Source organism: Curcuma longa, chromosome 1, assembly GCF_044706935.1.
Source record: "Curcuma longa cultivar G26 ecotype Majalengka, Jawa Barat chromosome 1, ITB_CL_G26_1.1, whole genome shotgun sequence".
NCBI lineage: Eukaryota > Viridiplantae > Streptophyta > Magnoliopsida > Zingiberales > Zingiberaceae > Curcuma > Curcuma longa.
In genome coordinates this window covers 26,624,875-26,647,427 of record NC_133861.1, presented here as the reverse complement: position 1 = coordinate 26,647,427, position 22,553 = coordinate 26,624,875, and the positions used below count along the sequence as shown (strand labels likewise).

At 33.4% G+C, this 22,553-nt stretch overlaps 1 protein-coding gene across 3 annotated transcripts; it reads right to left on the bottom strand.

The window, feature by feature from the left end:
- Positions 1 to 712: 712 nt before the first annotated feature.
- Positions 713 to 22,264, bottom strand: LOC141844213 (histone deacetylase 14, chloroplastic). Of its 3 annotated transcripts, none has more exons than XM_074732260.1 (9): positions 22,228 to 22,264; positions 21,708 to 21,970; positions 21,129 to 21,203; positions 13,488 to 13,589; positions 9,229 to 9,300; positions 6,577 to 6,633; positions 6,074 to 6,325; positions 1,994 to 2,175; positions 713 to 1,154 (listed from the first exon to the last, which is right to left on the bottom strand). In XM_074732260.1, the coding sequence occupies exons 1-9, from the start codon at positions 22,262 to 22,264 to the stop codon at positions 854 to 856; spliced, it is 1,341 nt and encodes a 446-aa protein (XP_074588361.1). In that variant the 3' UTR covers positions 713 to 853. The 3 variants fall into 3 exon arrangements, with proteins under 3 accessions (XP_074588361.1, XP_074588347.1, XP_074588354.1); XM_074732246.1 differs by lacking the exon at positions 22,228 to 22,264 and adding an exon at positions 22,099 to 22,198 and having other exon boundaries at positions 21,708 to 22,013; XM_074732253.1 differs by lacking the exon at positions 22,228 to 22,264 and adding an exon at positions 22,099 to 22,198.
- Positions 22,265 to 22,553: the final 289 nt, after the last annotated feature.

The window sequence follows — 22,553 nt, the reverse complement described above, 5'->3', positions numbered from 1 at the left end:
CAACGTAATGCTCTCCTTCGTCATAGTCAACTATAACTTTCTAATTTACCTTCTCATAGATGGTAGTAGAGTCGATTGTGTGGGACCGCTAGAGTGACGGATTCTACCTTTTTGCTAAAGAAATGAAAAATGGACACATGTCGACGTTGAATTTAATGGAAGAACTTGGATTGAGCGGCCATGGACCAAAGTATCCATGAAAGAAAAACCCCACAAATTTACTTTCACAAACAAAGTACTAATTCAGCATTGGAATAGTCTTACAAGGACGGCGAAGATGGTAAATGTCAACTACCGACGTCTTGCTATTGAGCTTCCAAAATTTATCCTACTGTGGGATCTGACCAATCGCCTCCAGAATTAATCAGAGCAATAAGAATTAAAAACTTGGGTTATCAAAAAATAAAAGAAAGATGAAAGAAAAAAAAAGAGTTCATTGTTAGACTTTGAATTTTGATAATGCTTTATTATGAGGCAAAGAGGAGGATATCTAGTGGTTGTAGAAGAAATTGTTTAAGAGGAAATTTGACTCAACGAAGCTTTACAAAGGAGAGATCTACTGCAATCTAGGTAGATTCCAACGTGGATGATCTCAACACTGAGCTTATAATGGCAGATAGAGGAAGAAGATATATAATCATAAAGTTGAAGCCTTCTATTTCTGAAGAAAAAACTCTCATATTTTTGACACTTTTTCTAAAATTTTGTCCTTGAGTGGCAGAACATGAACAAGCTGAACATGAAGTTAGATTTTGGTTAAGGAATTGACTTGGTATCATCATCTGTGAAATTGTATCTTATTCAATGAACTTACAAAGTCTGAATAATAACTACACAAGCAATTCCAATATGTTTAAAGATAATGTATGTGTTTGACCTTCTGAATTGCCTTCTGCACTCTCAACAATGGTTCTTCGTAAAGCATCGTTGGATCATCAAATTGGGAAGCCAAGCTCGGTTCGCCCAGGAATGCTCGGAAGGTGTCCGCGACAGAATTAGACAGAGATTGGAGATTGTATCCACCTTCTAGGAAGAACACACAGCGTCCGTGACACAGCTCCTTTGCGAGTTGCTTTATATTTGATGCTAGCATGTAGTAGGTTCCGGTTGTAAATTGCAATCCAGCCAATGGGTCCAAAGCATGCGCATCATAGCTGTACAGAAGCACACCAAAAAAAAAAATCAGTATTTCTTTCTCTTTTTTGTTAGTGACATGTCCTCCCATTCTCTAAAAGAGGTTTGCGGCTTCGATAAACTCAAGTTTATGAAGCATCAAACAAGAAACCAGTCGCTGAAGAAAGTAACAATTGTGTTAACCCTCAATTTTGTAGTTAGCCAACTCATTTCAATTCACAGACTCAATGATTACCCACTTTTACCCCTTTCTAGTATTAACCGATTGATACACTTCATTATTACTAATAAATAATTAGATGGAGCAACTAGTGATGCAGCACATGGCATGTATATCCTTGCACATTCATTCGCAATCTCACAAAGTTGCATGCTTCGGTTGGTAATCTCATGGAAGAGAACAGTTGTATTATTGCTTAAATCGCTTATGATGGTAAAGGTTAGAATGTTATACTTGTTCTCAACTTATCTACAGAAAAGCCTTATATTCCTAGTTTTTCAAAGTTAAACATACTTTATTCATATCTTATCACAATGGCATATTATATCATCTTGAATGCTCCAAAGCCACAGCTCAGCCACCATACATTCGCACCAAGTCAATGTCAAAAAGGTGAGAGGGATGCTCTTGTAGCAGTGAAGGGACAACAGTATACGCTTAAAATAAACTAGCGGAGAACCTTATGTTATGAAGTAAGATACTGATAGGAAATTGGAACATCAAATATGTTATTATCAAGTATAGGAGGTTCAATATTCTGTGTGTTCAAAGGAAAATAGGTGCTAATTTTTTAAAATTGAAATAAGAAAACATGAGTGACATTTAAAAACCTTGAAGTAAATGACATAAGAAACTTACCCAGCTGAAACAAGAATTATATCAGGCTTAAATCTTTGGGCACAAGGAACAATGACTTCATCAAATACTGATCTCATAGAACTATCTCCTGAACCTCCAGGGAGAGGCAGGTTGAGAGTTGCTCCTTCACCACTTCCTTGACCAACCTGTTCCATCTTGCCAGTACCAGGATAGCTACCATCCTACATAAAAATGGAAGAAAAAAAAATCCCATCAAGAATGTAGCAGCTATACATTTTATTTACGAAGCATTCGATTGGGAGTTTCCTCTTACCCATGGCAGTTCTTTCTACCTAAGTTATTATTCATTAATATAAATTATAAGTTAAACCTTGTTTACATTGTTATTTATAATTAGGTCCTAGCGTTTACAATTAGATCCCTACCACTCACTTTCAATTGTCTCAGAGATATTATAAAAATTCAGCTTGGTATAGATGTACTCAATCCTTTGAACTCCAAGGACTTAAATTAATAAGTCCGTTGATTATCACTGAAGCTGACAAACTATGTTGCAATCCCATTGAATTTCACCTTCTCTTACGATGTAGTAAACAATCTGTATGTTCGTTCTTTTGTCGAACACTGGATTAGAGACCGTCCATGGCAGCATCATTGTCACATTACAACTTCAATTCTTTAGGAGCATATCCTAATTTAGTCATTAGTTTTAAAACTAGATAAGCTCTGTAGTTAAGATCATTGCCCAATACTAAGACTTTGCACCTGATCTGATCGAGACAATGTCTTTTTTGTTCTTCCAGAAATCAGATTACCTCCCAAAAGAAGCAATTAGCCAACGTGTTTTACTATCTGTAAGAGACCCTACCCAGTAAATAATAATACACTACAAATTTGAAGACCTTCCTTGGATCATTCTCCAAGTGTAGAATCCTCTAAATGATCAGAACATGGAACCACAACAAATTGATTGTCACTCTCTCTGAAAATATATGTCTAGCTTTGTAATGGTGAGGCAGTTCAGTTTCCCAACTAACCTTCTACACCTACTTGATCAGACAATGACTCTCTCCATCAATTTGATATGTAGGTCCATGGGATACTATCTGGGTTAGTTCTAGGATGCCAGTATTCTTTACTAATATCAAGTACTTACTTTCTTAACAGCGGATTAACTCTATACTAAGAAACTATCTCAGGTCACATAGATTTTTATTTGAAAGTGATTATGAAGGTAGGTTTTCAGCGTCATTATCATTGTAGAGTCATCACCACATAGGCATATATTTGCTAGATTGATACAACAACAAGAACCAAGCTTTTATTCCGCTAAGTAGGGTAGTCCTCCTACATCATTAGACTTTATCCCAATATTATATTTTTATTTATATTTAAATAAATTTTATCCTATTTTATCGTTCCTAACTAAGTCTTATTTAGTCTCCCTCTTCTTCAATTAATATGCATATTTGTAATAGTCTCACATCAATTAACTCGGGTATCTATTGGTTGCCTAAGTACATATTAATACTATCTTAAACGTCTCTTAGAGTTTTCCTTCAATAAGTGCAATCCCAACTCTCTCTATAATGTTCTCATTGCCTATATGTCCATCCTTGTATATCCGCAAATCCACTTTAGCATCCTCATCTCTGCGACTCTCATCTTCTACTCGTGTGCTTGATTCATAACCCAACATTCAATTCCATATAACATAACAAATCTAAGCACCTTTTTGTATAATTTTCCTTTAAGATTTAGAGATACCTTACAATCACAAAAAGCATCTAACGTCCTCCTCCATTTCAACTTACTTGTATTTATGTAAAATATCTCTACCAACCCCTCTACCTTTTTGCAAAAAGGATCATAAATACTTAAAGCTCTCAATTACAGGTAATTCATCATCTCCTATCTTAATAATTTCCTTTTGATACGTTTAATGCTACTAAATTTAAATTCCATATATATTTGATTTTTACTCTATTAACCCTAAAACCTCTTATTTCCAATGTTTCTTGCCAAAAACCTTTAATTTCGATGTTTTCTACCAAAGTTGGAGTTTAGCATTTACTCATTCACATGTTTCATCGACCAGAACAATATCATCCGCGAGCAAGATGCGTTATGGTAGCATGTCTTAGATATGTCCAATGAGTTCATCCATGATTAGTGTAAAGGGATATGGATTTAGAGTTGATCCTTAGTGTAATCCTATCTTTATAGGAAATGCTTTGGTTAATCTGCTTAGAGTCTTCAAATTTGTCATTACATTCTCATATATATCATTAATTGTTTCAATAAGTGCTACACTAACACCTTTATTTTCTAGAATTTTCATATAATTTTCCTCGGGACTATGTTATAAGCATGTTCTAAGTCAATAAATATCATGCATAAGTCTTATTTCTTTTCCGGATACTTCCAATCGGTTGTCTAAGAAAATGTATAACTTCTATCGTCGAACTTTCATGCATGAATTTAAATTGATTTTCAATCACATTGGTCTCCTTAATCTTTTGTCTATCACACTTTCCCAAAATTTCATAACATGACTCACTAACTTAATATCCCTATAATTCGCACATTTTTGTACGTCTTCTTTTTTTATGCAAGGGACTAGAGTACTTACCCTCCAATGATCGAGCATTTCTTCATTTTCAATATCAAGTTGAATAACTTTGTAAGTCTTTCAGTACCTTTCTTTCTTCAGCACTTATATACCTCTATCAGAATATCGTTCAATCCAACCACTTTTCCATTTTGCATCATATTTAACATCTCTTCTACTTTTGAAGTTTGAATTCTCCAATAAAAATTAATTTTTTTTATTCCTCTAAGCTACTTAAATTATTTAAGTGAAGTTGGTCACCACAAAAAGTTAATGAAAATACCTCTTCGATTGCTCATTTAAAATTTTTATACTCCTCTAAGCTACTTAAATTACTTAAGCTAAGTTTGTCACCACAAAAACAAAAAATTGATGAAAATAATTCTTCTATCGCTTATTTATTTCTTCATCTTTCACTAGTATCCTATTGAATTCATCTTTAATGTATCTTATTTGAGTAAGATCTCTTTTTTTCTCTTACTTTAGCTATTCTAGAGATGTCATTTTCTCCTTCTTTTATATTAAGTTGTTGATACATGCGTTTGAAAGATTTATTCTTGGCTTCACTCCCTACTTTCTTGGTTACTACATATTTTTTAAAGTTTTTTCATTCTCATAAGTGCAAACTAACTTAGAGGTTGTTTATTTTAAAGTTACTTTGCTTCCCATCCTTTAATCCTAGGAGTCGTGCATGTTTTCCTTCTATTGATATTATGCTTGAAGCACATATTTAACACCACTAACATATGTTAAGTGGTTAAGTTTTAGCCAAGATAATCATGCAATCTTTATAAATTTTTCTATCCCTTTTTCATGAGTCAGCTTTGACTTTTGATTGTGATTAGGTGCTCTTCTCTTTTTTAAAAAAAAACGTATTAGCTATTATAAGTTTATATGCTATCGTGAAATTTAATTAGCTTTAACTTCTTCATTTCTTATTCCAAACTTATGGCCCTTATGCACCCTCTTATATTCCTCATCTTTTGTTTTATATGTCTATTTAGATCTTCTCCTATTAAAATCATCTCGTTTGTTTGAATTTTTTATACTAGTTCATCTAGATCTTCCTAAAACTTAAGTTTGGTATCTTCATTTAATTCTACTTGAGTGCATATACATTAATTACATTAATAATTTCTTTTGCTACCACCATCTTTTTAATTATAATTCTATCTCCCTTCCTATTTACTCCTACTACTTCGTCCATTAACAAACTATCTACAACAATCCCTACTCATTTCCCGTTTTACTCTTTCCTATGTATCATAACTTAAAACTTAAATTTTCTATCAACTTTGCCTTCTCCCTTCTCTATTTTGTCTTTTGTACACACAAAATATTATTTTTTCTCTTAATCATCGTATCTCCTACCTTCATTGCTTTGTCAATGAGCATTCCTACATTTCATGTTCCAAATTTAAGACAATTGAGCATTCCATTTTCCAAATTTAAGACAATTGGTAATCACTTTAGAAATGGGTAGAAATGAAGATCAACAATAAACTAACCTGATGAGTAGAAATGAAGAATATATCTGGATCGTCATAAAATGCATCACAAGTACCATTACCATGGTGAACATCAAAATCAATTATAAGAACCCGCTGTAATCCATGCACCCGTTGAGCATGACGTGCAGCCACTGCAATATTTCCGAAGACACAAAATCCCATGGGTCCTTTTGGAACTGCATGATGACCAGGAGGCCTTATTAAGGCAAATCCTATAGGTGGATTGTAGTTGACCCTTGAAGCTTCAACCTATAGACAAACATACATATTTCTTGGAAAAAATCACTGCAAGAAAAGGTTTAATGAATCACAACAAACATTTAAACCGCAAAGTCAGATAGCAGAATGTAGTGAGTAAACAAGGATGCCATTGCAAGACTGTACTTCATAGTTAGAATCAACAGCAATGTGGCGATGCAAAACATTTCATGCAAGATATAATGAATAATGGGACATGAAAAAACAAATGCAGAAAAAATTATGTCTTAACTATTGCATACCACTGCATCAACCAAGGAAATCCCTGCACCAGCTGCAATGAGTGATTCTTCAAAAGTCTGCATAATATTACTAGAATATCAATACAAATATGGACAATTAAACAATGAAATTGATATAATCACCAGCTTTTAGTTGTTAAATAAGTCATCTTATTTATTGTCAAAATAAACTTAGTGATGATTCAAAAATAAACAGTAAAAAAAGAATTTCTGCTGACAAATTCAACAATGACCATTAGTGCTTGCAGCTAAGAGTTCATTTTATAACAAGTGGTACACAAGGCCTTAAAGTAAAATATTATCCATCAACAAAGGTTAGTTCTGCACATTCCAAACATGTTTATTCAACGAGGTCATGATTTATTCGTTGTATTATACAATTATCAAAAAATTAGTACCATGATTAAATCAGGGTAAAATGATGGACTGAGAGCATAAGGATCAAATAGGTTTGGTACATTGGAATCAACAAATAGTTCATAAATCCAACAAGTGTAGAACTAAAGGATGAACATATGATCTTCTTAAATTGGAACTTTTTACCTGACAATGTTGCACTACTTCTATATATTTCGTTCTAGATTACATTGGAGGCAATATGCATGACAGCCTTATCATCACAAGATAGCTTCATAGACTCAGAAATAATACCCAATTTAGTCAATCTATTGTTTGAGCTAGATATGTTCACATGTGACGAGGTGTAGCCTATACTTGGTGTGTCAACAATAATTTATTTTCAGCTCTTCTAGTTATAAATGCTTAGAGATTTTTTTTACAATTATACAAACAAATTGGTTTATATAGAAATGTCAATAAATGTTGCAATTAAGTTTATTAAACACTGTTTAAATTAATCTTAAAAGTTGCATAGATTTTTTGGGAAGTTTGTCAGAATATTTTGGATAACTAAGTCATTTTTTAACATAAAATGAGTCTCATTGTTGGTCTATGAAAGAGGTTACAATTTCCATGTATTAGATCATTAATTTTTCCTCTTTGAAAGTTGAGTTATTCTCAATGCTACATCATTTACCATCAAAGCCAAAATTCCTTCATTCGTGTGCAAGACACCTCTAATCTCCTTGGATACATAGTTGTTTCCAAAGCTGCCTTCTTTTCCCTCCCCATAAATAAAAGTTAGACTAAATTCCCTTCGTCCACAAAATCCCAGCTCCTCCTCTTGTTCACACGAGAAATCCTCCACACCCATCATTCCCACCATGTGGCCTTGCTTGTTAAATTCCGACGTTTTCACGTATTAAAATTTTATTTTTTTCTAAAATTTTTAAGCAACAAAATAAATCAAACCAAACCAGTTAAAAAGAGAATTCAAGAATAAAGTTGAAGTTGAATTAAACCAAGATTGATTTGATTTGTTTTGACTAATTTATAGTCGAATCAAATATTAAGTAGTGCTAAAATAATTCAATCAATTTAAAACAAAAAATAGAAAATTCTTAAAGAGTCAAGTTTTCTATCTCCTCTCTCTCTCTTGTGATTTTCCTCTCCTCAATGCACGGCTACTCCTCATGCCATGCTCCTCTCCTCTCCTCTTCCACACGTTCCATCTTCTCCTTTTGTTCTTCTTCCAGCACCAGAGATCTCCTATAGTCGCTTGCTCCTCCCTCTTCTTCTTCCTTCCTCCTTCATTCTTCTTGTCCTTCCAACAATAGCCTAGCATCCCAACATCTTTGCCATGAGCATTGCTCTTTGAGCCTCCTCTCCTTACTCCCTCACTTATTGCTCCGTCCCGTGAGACGCCATTGCACTAGCAACAACTCGACCTCACACCTGTGCACAGCAGCAAGTGTTGTTGTTCATCACAGCATCAAGCACCATCGGCGACAAGTCGAGAGGACCATTCCTCTTTCTTTCTCTCTCTCCTCCATGTTTCCTTGTGTCCACAACCATCAGTTATTCTCCTCTTTTCTTGACGCTTATAACTCTCGTTTAATTGCTCTAACAGCTTTTGCCTAAATCAAAGAGAACCCTTGATCTTCCTTGTTCCCCGAGCCTATGGGTGTAATTAAGGGTAAGAATTAGTGAATGATTTTATAGTTGATATTGATAAATAATTGGTTAATTTATATTAATTATGATTTGTTGTATAGGTTTGATTGACCTGAGCAATATAGTCAGATGACACTATCATTGGTGAGAGGTTTAGCCTATTCATCAGACGTTATTACATTTGAGGATATTGTCTCTAATCATTCACTTCTTAGTGAATTTATTGGTATGAATTTACTCAGGATTCAATATTGATGATAAATATATTATTGGTGACTAAATGATGGTAATTAAATTATATTAATCGGTGATACAAAATATAATAATTTAGAGTAACAATGGTAACTTTAAACGGTGATAAATAATTGAAAGAAAAAGGAATAAACATAGTTGATCAAAATATACAGATGTAGATATATAAAAAACATGAGAAGTAAATGTTCTATGTTCCAGCGAGGAAATTTTAGTAAATTGGTAATCAGGCATTCTAGGAAATTGAGCTTCGGGCATAAGTGTGCATGCTGCCTTCAACTTGAAGCCACATACTATACAAGTTTGAACACAATTTACTACAAAATATAAAAATAAAATATAATATAATTTTAAAAAAAAATAAGAGACGCAGTGGCAAGGCTTTACAGTTTCAGTAGCATATGTAGGGCCAGATCCATCAATAAAGATGATGCCTTCATCCATTGCCTTAGACATGGCCTACAATAGATGTCACAAAGGAAATCTCAGAGCTAAGGAAAACATTAGCGTGCACATGAAATTTGTTTGACAGTATAAATGTGAATCTATGTCAGTAATGATGAAATAACAACAAAAAAGGAAATTAGTGCTTAAACTGAAAAAAAGATATGTACCAAGTGGAGTCTTGTCAGGGCAACATAATAAATAAAATGCAAGACCTGGCTGACCTGTGGCCATGGACCTACAGGTTTAGGCAAATATACTACTGTGTTCCCTGACAAGAAAGATTATTTTTGGAGAAACTAGAATAGTCCCAGGTTATACTGCACATATTCCACACTCAAACCGTTAACACTAATGCATCTTGAAAATCCTGGACAAGCCAATATATGGTCTGATAAGAAAAGAAGAACAATACTTAATATATGATGATGGTTCAATCTCTCTATATGATTTAATTCTGAAATCAATTCAATAGATTATACTTCCTATACCCACATTACTTGGATTTTCCAATTGATGTCCCAATATCAAAGCAAGACTATTTTATCATCATCAAGCCTTATTAGCCCAAACCATTTAGGGTTCATCACTGAATATTAACACCACATTGATCTCCATGGAAAGCTCTATTCCCAATAATATCCATATCTCCGAATTCACTTTAAACTATATCAACATAAGTTTTTTTTGGTCTTCCTATACTCAACCTTCAACCCAATTTAAATTGTCTAACTATAAAATTTATATTAGTTGTCTTTAAAACAGTTTAACTCATCTTATCCTAAGTTCTCTCATTTTGCCATCAAATGAAGCTACATCTAATTGCTTTCCTATATATACTAATACTTTTTTCTAATAATCTCTTGCATTCAACTCCACATTCTAGATTGTTTTCTTTCCTTTTCGATGTTTAGTATAGCAAGTCAAACCATAATAGTTTTCCTTTTAGCCAAAGGAGAGCATGATAATCACATCACAAAGGTAGTGTTGTAAATGGCGGTAGGCAGTGGCGAAGCGGTGGCGGTTGAATTATTTTTACTATTTTTATACATAATATTATAAAATGTGTCAAGATGAATTGAAATAATGTTTGATATTTTTTTAGTTTTTTTTTTCATGCAATAAAATGTCAAAATTGTATCATTTTATATGAGTTAGGAATATAGATGTGTTCTCTTTTTATTCTTCTTTTTCATCTCCTTCCTTTTTCCCCATCCAATTCTCCACAATATTATATGAAACACATATACGGTAGCGAAAAAGTATCGTTCCACTTAAAATCCAAAACTTCAACATGACTCAAGATTTTGAACCTTGGTTGTCATTTTTTCAAACATTTGAATATAGAAACGTGGCATGGCCAAATCAAATGCAACCCTTTTCTATTTACAAATAAAAATGGAGAGAGAAAATCTACTAGTGTTTTATGTTCTTATATAACTTAGATTGACTTCTATCCCTTATTTGATCATAAGTTCTCTGAGCCTCATTTTATTAAGGATAAGAAGGACTAGTGAGAGCACAAAAACTAACAAGCAACAGTCATGTAAATACAAAATTATCAATACTAGATTGTCTAATGACCTAAACAGTGTTTCCTTTAGAATAGAGCAATCTTTTGTGAAACTTTTTCATCCGGTTCAGTAACCAAGGTTTAAAATATCGAGCTGTGCCGGAGTTTCGGTCCTGGACCGGAACGATACAGTTTCGGTACCGTATCGTACTGTGCCGGTATAGTTTCGGTATTTTTAAAATATAAAATATATTAATTAAAATAAAAAAATTTAATCTAAATATTTAAAAATAAAAAATAAAATTTTTTGATAATTTTATAGGTTTTAATAAAGCCTATTTAAACCTATTTAAACTATCCTAAATTATAATTTTGAACTATAGCTAGGAGTTAATTATTAAAATCCTAATTAAACCTAAAGTTTTAAACAGAAAAAAAAAAAAAAAATCGCGCGATCGTGACCGGCGCGGAGCGTCACCGGGCCCAGCGGCGTCGCCGGCCCCGGGAGGCTCCTCCGACGGCGTCGCCGGCCCCGGGCGGCGCCTCCGGCGGCGTCGCCAGCCCCGGGCGGGGCCTCCGGCGGCGTCGCCGAGGCCTCGCGACGCCTCCGGAGGCCTCGCGACGCCTCCGGAGGCCTCGCCGAGCCCAGGCGACGCCTCCGGCGGCGTTCCCAGCTGGATTTCGTGTGCCGGCGCTGTGCCGGTGCCGGTGCCTCGTCGGAACGAAAAATTTCGTGCGTATCGTCCGATACGGCACGAGATTTCAAACCTTGTCAGTAACCATGGTGGGAAAAATGATTAAAACAAATCCACTACATGATCTTATAAATACAATAACAACTAAATTTTTATTCCACTAAGTGGAGTCAACTATATAAATCCTCCTACGTCATTGGACTTTATCCCTTAAATAAATTTTGTCTTATTTTATCACCGTTAACCAAGTCTTTTTTAGTTTTTCTCTTCCTCGTTTAATGTACATATTTATCATAATTTCACATCGCCTAACTGGAGTATTTATTGATCATTTAAGTACATCATCATGTCATCTTAAACTTTTTCTCAAAGTTTTCACTCAATAGGAGTCATCCCACTTTCTCTCTAATATCCTCATTTCTTATGTTGTCCATCCTCATATGTCTACACATCTACTTTAACATCCTCATTTGTGCAATTTTTATTTTATTATGTACTAAATTCATAACATAACATTCAACTCTATATAATATAATAGGTCTAGCAACCGTTTCGTAAAACTTCCCTTTATAATTTAAAAGTACCTTATGATCATAAAGAACACAACGTTTTCTCCATTTCAATCATTTTGCTTGTATTCTATGTAAAACATCTCTATCAACCATTCATCGTATTGCAAAAATGATCCTAGATATTTAAAGCTCTTAATTACCTCATATGCCAACAATTTCCCTGCTATGCCTAATAATACTAAATTTAAGTTTCATATATTTAGTCTTTACTTTATTAGGCCTAAAACGTTTTAATTCTAGTGTTTTCTATATGGATTCAAGTTTAACATTTACTCCGTCACGTGTCCCATCGACCAGAACAATATTATCTGCAAACAACATACATCATGATAACGTGTCTTGGATTTCTCTAGTGAGTTTATCCATGATTAATGTAAAAAGATATGAACTTAAAGTTGATTTTTGATGTACCCTTATCTTTATAGGAAAACTTTAATTAATCCACCCAGAGTCATCACTCTTATCATTACATGCTACATTAACACTTTTATTTTTCTTTTCTAGAATTCATCGCACACCCTTTCATAAGATTTTTCAAGGTTAATGAATATTATGTTCACTTCTTTTCCGGATACTTTCAATAAGTTGTTCGAGAAGATGTATAGCTTTTGTATAAGCTTGTGAATAAAATGAGAAAATTGTGTACATGAATCATCTTATATTTTGTTCTTTCAAAAAGCAGTATATACAACCATTTTTACATAATACAACCTGTTACTAACTGCCAGAGAAAAGGAGAGTTTCTCAAACTTCAATTTTGGAGTTCAAGCTGAAAACACATGTTAGTTATCGAAGATAATTCAAAACTGCAAATCAGCCTATATCTAGTTAGCACTGCCAGTTGTCAAATAATAGAACGCAAAAGTACCAAACTATTAATTTTGAACAATGATTGCAGGATTAGTTGTTATGATTCACTATCAGCAACCAAATAAATCATAGAGAAGAAGCTGAATTTACATTCACATTCCAAACAGCCAAGAGTTACAGTCTAAAAGCCATGTATATACTCAGAAATTACATGGAAAGGAAGATCTTATCTGAAACAAAAAGGATGAACGAAAATTTTCTTTCACATTCCACAAAGCCAACCAAAGAAAGGAAAACAATCACAACATACAAAAGGAAAGATCTTAAACAAGAAATGGGTGTTTATGAGTTCTTAACTAGCCTCTTATGCTAGCATGTTTAGCTCATTATTGTCCATTCTACATAATCAGAGAAAAGACGTTGAAGTAGGTGACACTTTTCCTGCATCAGTTCTTTGTGGTAAAATGGCATTTCAACAGATAAAAATATATGAATTGATTATGACAATAAGTTCAGCCACAGTCACCTGTACGGAGCTCCCTGATGGAAGAAAATTGATGAACACCAACCGTGTAATAGTTGAAAAAGACATGGCTTTAGAGAGGAAAATACCTTCTCAAGGCCATGGATATAAGATCTAGCATGAACAACAGCAATATCATCTAACAATGCTGGTTTGAAATTTTGCAGTTCATACACCTCTCTGCTCCGATACTGTGATTCAGAATGCATCGTGCATAACAGAAAGGATAACATAGTTGTATGGAGAATTTAAACACAGAAAGTATGAAGTTACATCTACATCATACAGCATATGAGGTAGGAGCATGTGGTTTCACATGCAGCCATAGTAAGAAAGTACTAAAAAGTTAATGTATTGATAAAAATAATTTATTGATAGAAGTACACAGCGACCAAAACATATATAACAAAATAATAAGAGTTATCAGGAGTGACCAAGATGTACCAAGAGTAATCATGAATGTCAAAATATCCACAAGGAGAACTATCATAATTGAAAAGTATTATCATGAATACAATAACAATAATAACTAAATCTTATCCCACTAAGTGAGTCAGCTATATAAATCATTCTATGCCACTAGATTCATCCCCTACTATATCATAATTTATATTTAAATAAATTTTATCATATTTTATCATTACTAATTAAGTTTTTTTTTGTCTTCCTCTTCCTCATTTAATATGTGTATTTGTCATAATTTCACATCACTTAATTAGAACAATCGGTCATCTAAGTACATGCACGTACCATCTTAAACGCGTCTTCCAAAGTTTTTTCTCAATAGGTGCAATCTGGTGCAATCTCGACTTTCTCTCTAATATTCTCATTTCTTATCTCATGTCATACTCGGTGATCTTATCTCATTTCATATTCAAGTCACCATGTAATTCTCTTAATACTTGTACTCCTACCTTCTCCTTAAATATGCTTTGTTTGCCATCGTTTAACTCCTGCCACTTGATTTTACGAGTCATGAATGTTTTTCTTCTATTAATACTATGCTTGAGATGTATATCTAATACTACTAATTTATATTGGATAGTTAAGTTTTTTCCAAAGATGGCCTTTACAAATCTTTCTATCCTTCTTTCTAATTATAAAAAAATCAATTTTTTCGACTTATTATTTCCACTTTTGAATATAATCAAGTCTTGAAAAATATATTAGCTATTATAACTTTATATGCTATTATAAAGTCCAATATAATTTCTCCTTTTTCATTTATTGTTCCAAAATCATAAGTCTCATGCACCCTATCATATTTCTCATTTCTTACTTCTACAGATTGATTTAGATATCTTCCTATTAAAATCATTTTGTTTGGTAGAATTTTTTATACTACATCTAGGTCTTCCAAAACCTATGTTTAATGTCTTTATCTAATCCTACTTGAGGTGCATATATCCTAATTACATTAATAGTTTCTTTCACCCCTACTATCTTAAAAATTATAATTATATTGCTTTTCTAACTACACCTTTAATGAACTATCTACAATAATATCTACTTTATTTCTTATTCTATTCCTTCCTGTGTATCATAACTTAAAATTTGAATTATCTATCATTTGTCTTCTCTCCTATCCATTTTGTTTCTTTTAAACACAAAATATTAATTCTTCTCCTAATTATCATATCTACTACCTCCATTGTTTTACCGATGAGTGTTACATTCCTATTATGTTTCATGTTCCAAATCTAAGACAATCAATATTCCTATAATGTTTATTCTTATCCAACTTATGGTATGAGAACTCTTATATATAACACTGCACTCAAATTTTCATAGAGATGCAGCGGTCTTTGCTAAGATGTTACAGTTGGACTATGCAAATGCATTCCTTCTGGGGAAGCACCTAGCATTAACATAATAGTTTGATGAATCCATTCATAGAACATTCGCCTATGTTTAACGATGATTGGCAACCTAATGTAACCCTCAACCTTTTTCATTCGGGCTTGGGACTAACATCGGCGGTTTTGTATTATCATGAATAATAATGTGCAATATCAAAGGTCTTAAAATTATTAAATTCGCATTGAATTAGTCAATCAGAACATTTTACCATAATGCTCATACTCTTTATATTTTTCATTTTGAAATTAAAATAAAAGGCAAGTAGACAATCATTAACAATATAAACAACCATTATATATCAAGGTCAAGTTCAACATGCACCAAGGATGATATAAAATCTTGTATCTTGCCAAGCGCCACAAAAAGTATCATTTCCTTAAATTACTAAAGTTGATACTAGTTGCCATGGGTGATCTCTATTGTGCCACATGTTGATCGTGTTAATTAGTATCATGTCATGCAAATGCTTAACCCACCATGGCACATTACAAAACCATCAAAATGAATTCAAGTAATGTTATTTTAATTTATTTCTCTAAATTTTTATCTTAATCAATTAATTATTTTTTATAGTTTTATTTTTATACATAAATAAGTTAGATGAAATGAAGAGTAAATGTAAATGAATTCATCTCAACAAGCGTTAAAGTAAACAAATTGAAAACAAAATATTTTTAATTCAATTATTAATTGTTAAAAGTAGAAAATTTGAGAGAAAGATAATTAACTGAATAAAATATTGCTAAAAATTCATCTTGAGATACTTTAACACATATTGAGTATTAGTATGATATTAAAGGTAGAAAATCTAAGTGAAAGAAAAGTATATCTAAATTTATTTCACAAACTTCAAGAATGTCAAAATGTGTTATTGTTGTAACATAATATGATGAAATATAATGAATTGAATATCTACTTGGTATAGCGTATAAGTAAATTAAGGGAGAAAGTATAAAAGGAATAAATCCTATCTAAATTCTTGAAAGGGTATTAAAGGAAATGCTTATTTAAATTCATCTCAATAACACTTTGACACATTCTAAAGTATGTTGAATGTGAGCACAATAAGGTGATAGAAATATTTCATTCTAATCAAGAATGAAACTTTGATATGGAATGACACTTCAAACTTTGCCCCTGAATAAGATGTTGTCTTCTCATCTTCTTCTTTATTTTCTTTTTTATTAGTAGTAAAATCATATTATTGAGACAATTAACTCAATATTTCAAACCTTGGTCGTAAGTAATTTAATAGCTACAATTTGATTAATTTATGTTGGAGTTTTCATCCCCTAGTGCAATTATGCAATTAAGTGTTTTGATGACTACCATGTATACAGGTTCACTTGACATGGCCAAGGTGTTTGTTGGCTCAACGACTCAAGGTCAGAGATCAAAGAAGTATAGCTAGGTTTGCTTGACATGGCCAAGGTGTTTGTTGGTTCAACGACTCAAGGTCGGAGATCAAAGAAGTATAGCGTAGGCATCCGAGGGTCCGTAGGACGAAGTCAATAAAGATTGGAGAAAGATGGTGCCAACATTCGAGGGGTGGGAGCATGAGAAACATTGCAACAACGTAATGTTAGTGACAAGTCTAAGAATCAATCATGAGATGATTGATTTGGGACTTTCATATCATATTTTAATAAATGCAACATTTTATGTTTATTATATTTATTTTAAAAATTTATGCAAATTTGAATAAATATAAAAATGCCCTAAAGTGATAGGTTCAGTTCTATAGCATATTGATTATTTGAATTGATTGTGAAAGACTATAAAGAACACTACTCTTAATCATCCTTAGTCAAGTATTAATATACAAGAGCAGTATTAATGCATTAAGACTAGCATGTAAATTAACTGATGACATAATCTCATGAGTCATGGATATATGATATCAAGTTAACACATGGGGTATATATTAGAGAATATGTACTGGATTGACCCGCTATGAGAATGTTTCATAGATTGTTATATGAGTGTCATAAATATTTTCATAGTGACTATTGGTATAAACAGTCCTCTGACTTGAAGTCACTACTGTTCCCTACATGAGTAGTTGTGTACTTTAAAATCGACAAACATCACTTGGAACAAGGTCGATTATAAAGTCATTTACTAGGTATGCAATAAGTTATGCGAAGGGATGTGAGTGATGTAGATGAAATTTGTCCCTTTCATATAACAGAAGTAATATTTGTGGGTCTCTTAATTAAGTAGGACTATTAAAATGCATAGTCATGCTCAAGTAAGTCAATATAAAATATTGAGTTTATTTGATTAAGTCTACTTAGAGATCAAAAAACACATAGATTGATAAAAGGATGACACTATCTATGTCTCATAAATCAATCTATATGTCATAGACAAAAGGACTAATTTATACAATAAAATAGTCACTGACAAATTGTGTCGAATCTATGATTTTCTCGTCACTTGAGTAGTCATGATGCATTGCTAGATGTCACTGATTGCTTGTCTTTAAAATGAGATTTTAGAGTCACTGTCAACATTACGAGAATCTATTGGGTCACACACAAAGAGCATATCAATTTTGGAGTTTGTCAATCCTTTGTTTGAAGGAAGGATTGTTGGAATTACAATCAAAATCCCACATTGAAAATTTAGAGTTTGGTTTCATTTTAGTATGACTAAAATAAATTGGGCATAAGTTTAAGCCTGAAATTGGATTAATGGGTTAATCTAATTAGATCTTAAACATATTGAATTAAGGAGTTAATCTAATATGAGTTTGAGTTTTTGAAATAAGCTCAAACTAAATAAAGACCATGGTTTTATATCCTTGTTCGTATTTTCGTTTGTATATTGGCTATGCATGAAAATTAAATAAAAGGAAAATGTCTTATTAGATGAGATAGTAGTTTTCGAACATGATCTTATCTAATAAGATCGTGTCAACCCTAAAAGTTAGAGTTCAGTTTCCTCTTTATATAGTAGCTAACACTACGGCGTAGGTTACAGAAGATTCGAATTGTGCTCGTAAGACGAACGATGGCTATGCTCGTGTGGATACCTTAGAGGCGTGAACATACTGATCGCGCTCAGATCGACTTGACTCTCCAGATTCGCAAAGGTTCTGCAAATCTAGAGGTAACTTTTTATACAAATGACTAATTAGAATTCGCATGGATCTCTAGTGGGTTTTTTTCCACTGTGTTTTTATGTTTAATTTCGTAATAGAACCCAACACGTAAAGCCGAGAAGGTGAACTACATAAGTGAATGATAACATGAGAAGAAGTCAAGAGCTTTGAGCATCCGAGGGGCGTAACTAGATAGGAGAAGACCTCAAGGTTTGGAGAAACTCCACGAGAAATGTGAGTAGAGTGATATGTATATAAGGGACAAAAGTAGATGGCAACTTAAGCGGACTAGAAAGTAGATGTGATCGAAGTCAAGTGATCTAGTCGACTGGTGGCTAAGAAAATCACACTCTAAGAGTTCTAAGGTTTGTCACTTGAACTGATGGTTGTGAGCAAGGTTTAAAATATCGAGTCGTGCCGAGGTTTCAGTCCCGGACCGGAACGATACAGTTTCAGTACCATATCGTACTGTGCCGGTATAGTTTCGGTATTTTTAAAATATCAAATATACGTGTCATTGGTGATCATAGACTTGTATATGAAGCTTAAAAAGTTTATTAGAGAGCTTTGTTAGGAGCATTAACAACCTAATTATTAGAGTGAATTTTATACATCGAAGGCAATGGGGTGGCTTACCTCTAACTTTGTGGAATTACAATATCAAAATTTGTCATAGACGTGTCAATCCTAAGATATCCATTAACCCTAGTTATTGTTAGAACATGTTGAAAGACATAGTGCTCTAATGGTGAACCAGCATATGGTTTGATATCTACTCATCCCTTTGGTTGTGAGTTGATAAGAAGTGTGAAAGTTGTGTTGACCTTCTTGTTGGGTTTGGTCTAGAATATGGTGATTTGATAATTTATGATCTTCAAGTTGTTAATCCAAAATTCATAATTTGCATCTAAGTTGACTTGGATCAGGTTGCAGATCTTTGATGTGATTTGATTTGTAAATGGTTGATTTACTATAACAACTTATCTCTATGATTCTAGATTATTGATTTTGGAGTCGTAATGATTCATTCATCTAAGTCAATCCATGATCATTAATCTGGGTTCTGGTTTGGTAACTCTATGTTTTCAGATACTAATCTGTGAGTTGCATTGTGATTGTGATATGAGACACAAGTTGCTATTGTGTGACCTATTTTTCTTGTTTTGTAGTTTTGTAGCTAGAACTATTGATCCATGACCTAGGTTATTAACCTATTCGTTTCATTTTGAGTTGTTTCATGAACGATGCAAAATATTCATCTGAATTGTGATTCATGTTGTAGGTCCATGATATGTGATTGAGTCAATTGATTTGTGATTTTAGATGGTCTTTGCTTTATATTGCTAATCATAAGTCTAAGAATGGAGTCCTGGATTGTTGAGTTTTTTATATTGATGAATGTGGTTATTATTTAGCAATTAGATGGTTGCGGTTTGAATGTTTATAGTGAGCCAACTTTCCCTCTAGGTGGGGGGAATCCTAGGAATAAATTTCTTTAGAGTTGATTCAAGGTTCAAAAATTCGAGTCATGATGAAGTTTCAGTAGTTGATTCGAACTATACTAACCTAGACGTATAGCACTGGTAGCAAATTGGAGAGGAAAGGAGATGAAGAAGAACAAAAAAGAGCACAACTATAGACCTAAGTTTGAACTTTTGTGTCCCATTTAAAATGGTGCAATTTAGACACTATTGTATGAGTACAAGCTAAAAAAATAATAAAATATTATTCTAATTCATCTTGATGCCTATTGTAGCATAATAAGAGGTGTCGAATGTCGACATGACATGATACTCAACAACATGGTTCACACAACGACACATGATACCAGTGACACATGATAGATTCTTTATGTTGAGTAATATAAGTTTCGGTAATTATCATAATTATATTTTTTGGCCATGCCGTCTGGCACAATACAAGATTTCAAATCATGGGTGAATTTTATTCTAGACATTGATTGGAGTATATTTGTGAATTTAGTGTGTTAGTGGGTTGTTTAGGCTACTCAGTTGACCCATTTTGGATCCAAATGGAGTTGAAATAGTATATCCAATCCTACGAATCCTATTTCCCCAAATTTGTTTAACACTACCTCAAATCCTATCTTTTAGTTCATGGGCTTCGGAAGCTATAACAATCACCTTGTTTCTTCCTCCCATGTTCATGAAGAGTTCCCAACATTTGGATCTCAAGTTTGCTCTTCTCCCTCCCCACATGTTTGATGTGTGTGATGCTCACGATTAGACATACATTAGACATGTTTCAAGCAATATCTATCCAAAGGTAGATTGACCTTGAGTGAGCCATTACTAGATATGCTTTTGGGAATATCATTTCACCAAATCTTTTTTCATCAATTAGGTAATGAACCTTGAAGGCCTTACTAAAGTATTTGGATGACTTAAGCATCATTTAATTAATCATCCATTATTAAACTAGCATGTTTATCTCAGCAAAATCTTTGAATAATGTGATTGGGGTCCTTTAATTCTAATGAGCTAAGAAATAAGTTCTAACCAAATATATTGAATGTTCTTAACAATCTTTGGGACATGTTGTTACCAAATTATTGAGTCACAACAAGCAATACAAACTATAAATAACATGTCGCTCTTTAAGTATGAAGTTGTTTGCAAACTCAAAGGAATTTCAAATGAAATTTCCAAGTACATGAGCTGTTGCACATTATAGCATATGACAAGAAGATAGGATAATGGAACTGCTTCAGAAAAGTGCTCGTACTAGTTGGTTTGATGCATACCTTAGGAGTGAGCTCTAACCTCTCAAGAGCATTGGTGATTGCAGGCACTCGTTTGTTCGATTCTGGATGAGCGTCCTAGGTACATAATCAAATGTATGACAATCATTTTTTCATTAACCTTTCAGTATATTATGTATTGGAATCTCAAAAACAATCCTATTTAAAATTTAACATGTAATGGCATTACAGATCCCTCGCATATTAATCTAGGAGGTCGAGAGGGTGATTGCATCAATATAGCAGAGAGTTTATGACTTTCATTACTACCATTTAATCTAGATATGAAAGAATAAAGAGGCCTGTTAAAGGAAAAGATATTGCTTCCACAATTCCAATCAGCACACATTTCTTTTCTTTTTCACCATATTGTAATTTATCTGCACGCTAGGTGCAGCATAGAAAACAGAAAATCATCAAAGTGTCTCTTGCATAACTGATCTCATACCAGTAAGGTATTTATCAAGAGCGTACGGACAAAAATTCTCTACTACACGAAAGAATCCGTCCTTGAAAAAAAAACAAACACATGACGGCAGTCTTTGGAAACAAATTATTGAGCATGAGAGTTAATAAAGCTACCTTATTATGGCCCATGGCTGCTGCTACACAGTAGAGCACACGCGCATCGTAGAATGGTTTTCTGGAGGAAGCAACATCTAATTCTTTGTCAATTCCACCAGATCTCACAACAGAAGGCTTGCGGTCCTTTGCTGATTTTTTTGCAGACAAAGACATGTATCTGGATGCGAGTCTCTGTATGACCATGGAATTTTTCTTCCATTTGAAACCCAAACACCCCGTCAAGCCATGAAAATGCGGAATTTTAGATAGGAACAAACGCCCTGCAGGCAAGAAGATATCATATTGAGCTTGTGGATGCAGAAACTAGTAACAAAGAAAAGATTTGAATTAGAATTTTGCGAGATTCAGGTTTTCCCATATGTTTTCACAAGCAAAGTTTAAATTTAACCTGGCGGCGACAGATTTTTGCAGCGTGTATCTTGAAGAGGCATATTGAAGAAGAAATGGGAGACAGAAGGAAAGAAGAATTGGGATCGCGCATTCCTGGATTTCTGAGGAAAGAGGAACGGAGGATTACCTGAGAGGGTAGGAGGCGGCAGCGCTAGGAGCTCCATTAGAGGACTCTTCTTCAAGGCCACACAGCATTCGATGTGTTTATTCCCTCTTTTTTTTTCTTTTTTTTTTTTTGTGACGGAGAAAAAAAATACAATAAAACAACAACTACATTGATAAAATATAAGGAATGACATGTATCTCACACGATCGATTTCACACTATAAGATAAATCAAAAAAAAAATTTATGTAGAAAAAAATTATTATTAATCATTATGAAGGAGGATATTGTCTTGACGAATTTCGACTTTGTAGAGATTCGACCATTGCCCATTGTAACAAATCTGTTT

Bases quoted from the DNA above. Each gene is read 5' to 3' on its own strand.
- LOC141844213 (XM_074732246.1), bottom strand. From the start codon at position 22,191: ATGCGCGATCCCAATTCTTCTTTCCTTCTGTCTCCCATTTCTTCTTCA. The intron at 6,326-6,576 runs GTATGCAATAGT...GTTTGTCTATAG, and splicing joins TTTCCTTGGTTGATGCAGTG to GTTGAAGCTTCAAGGGTCAA. The intron at 2,176-6,073 runs GTTAGTTTATTG...ATTTTTATGTAG, and splicing joins TCTTCATTTCTACTCATCAG to GATGGTAGCTATCCTGGTAC.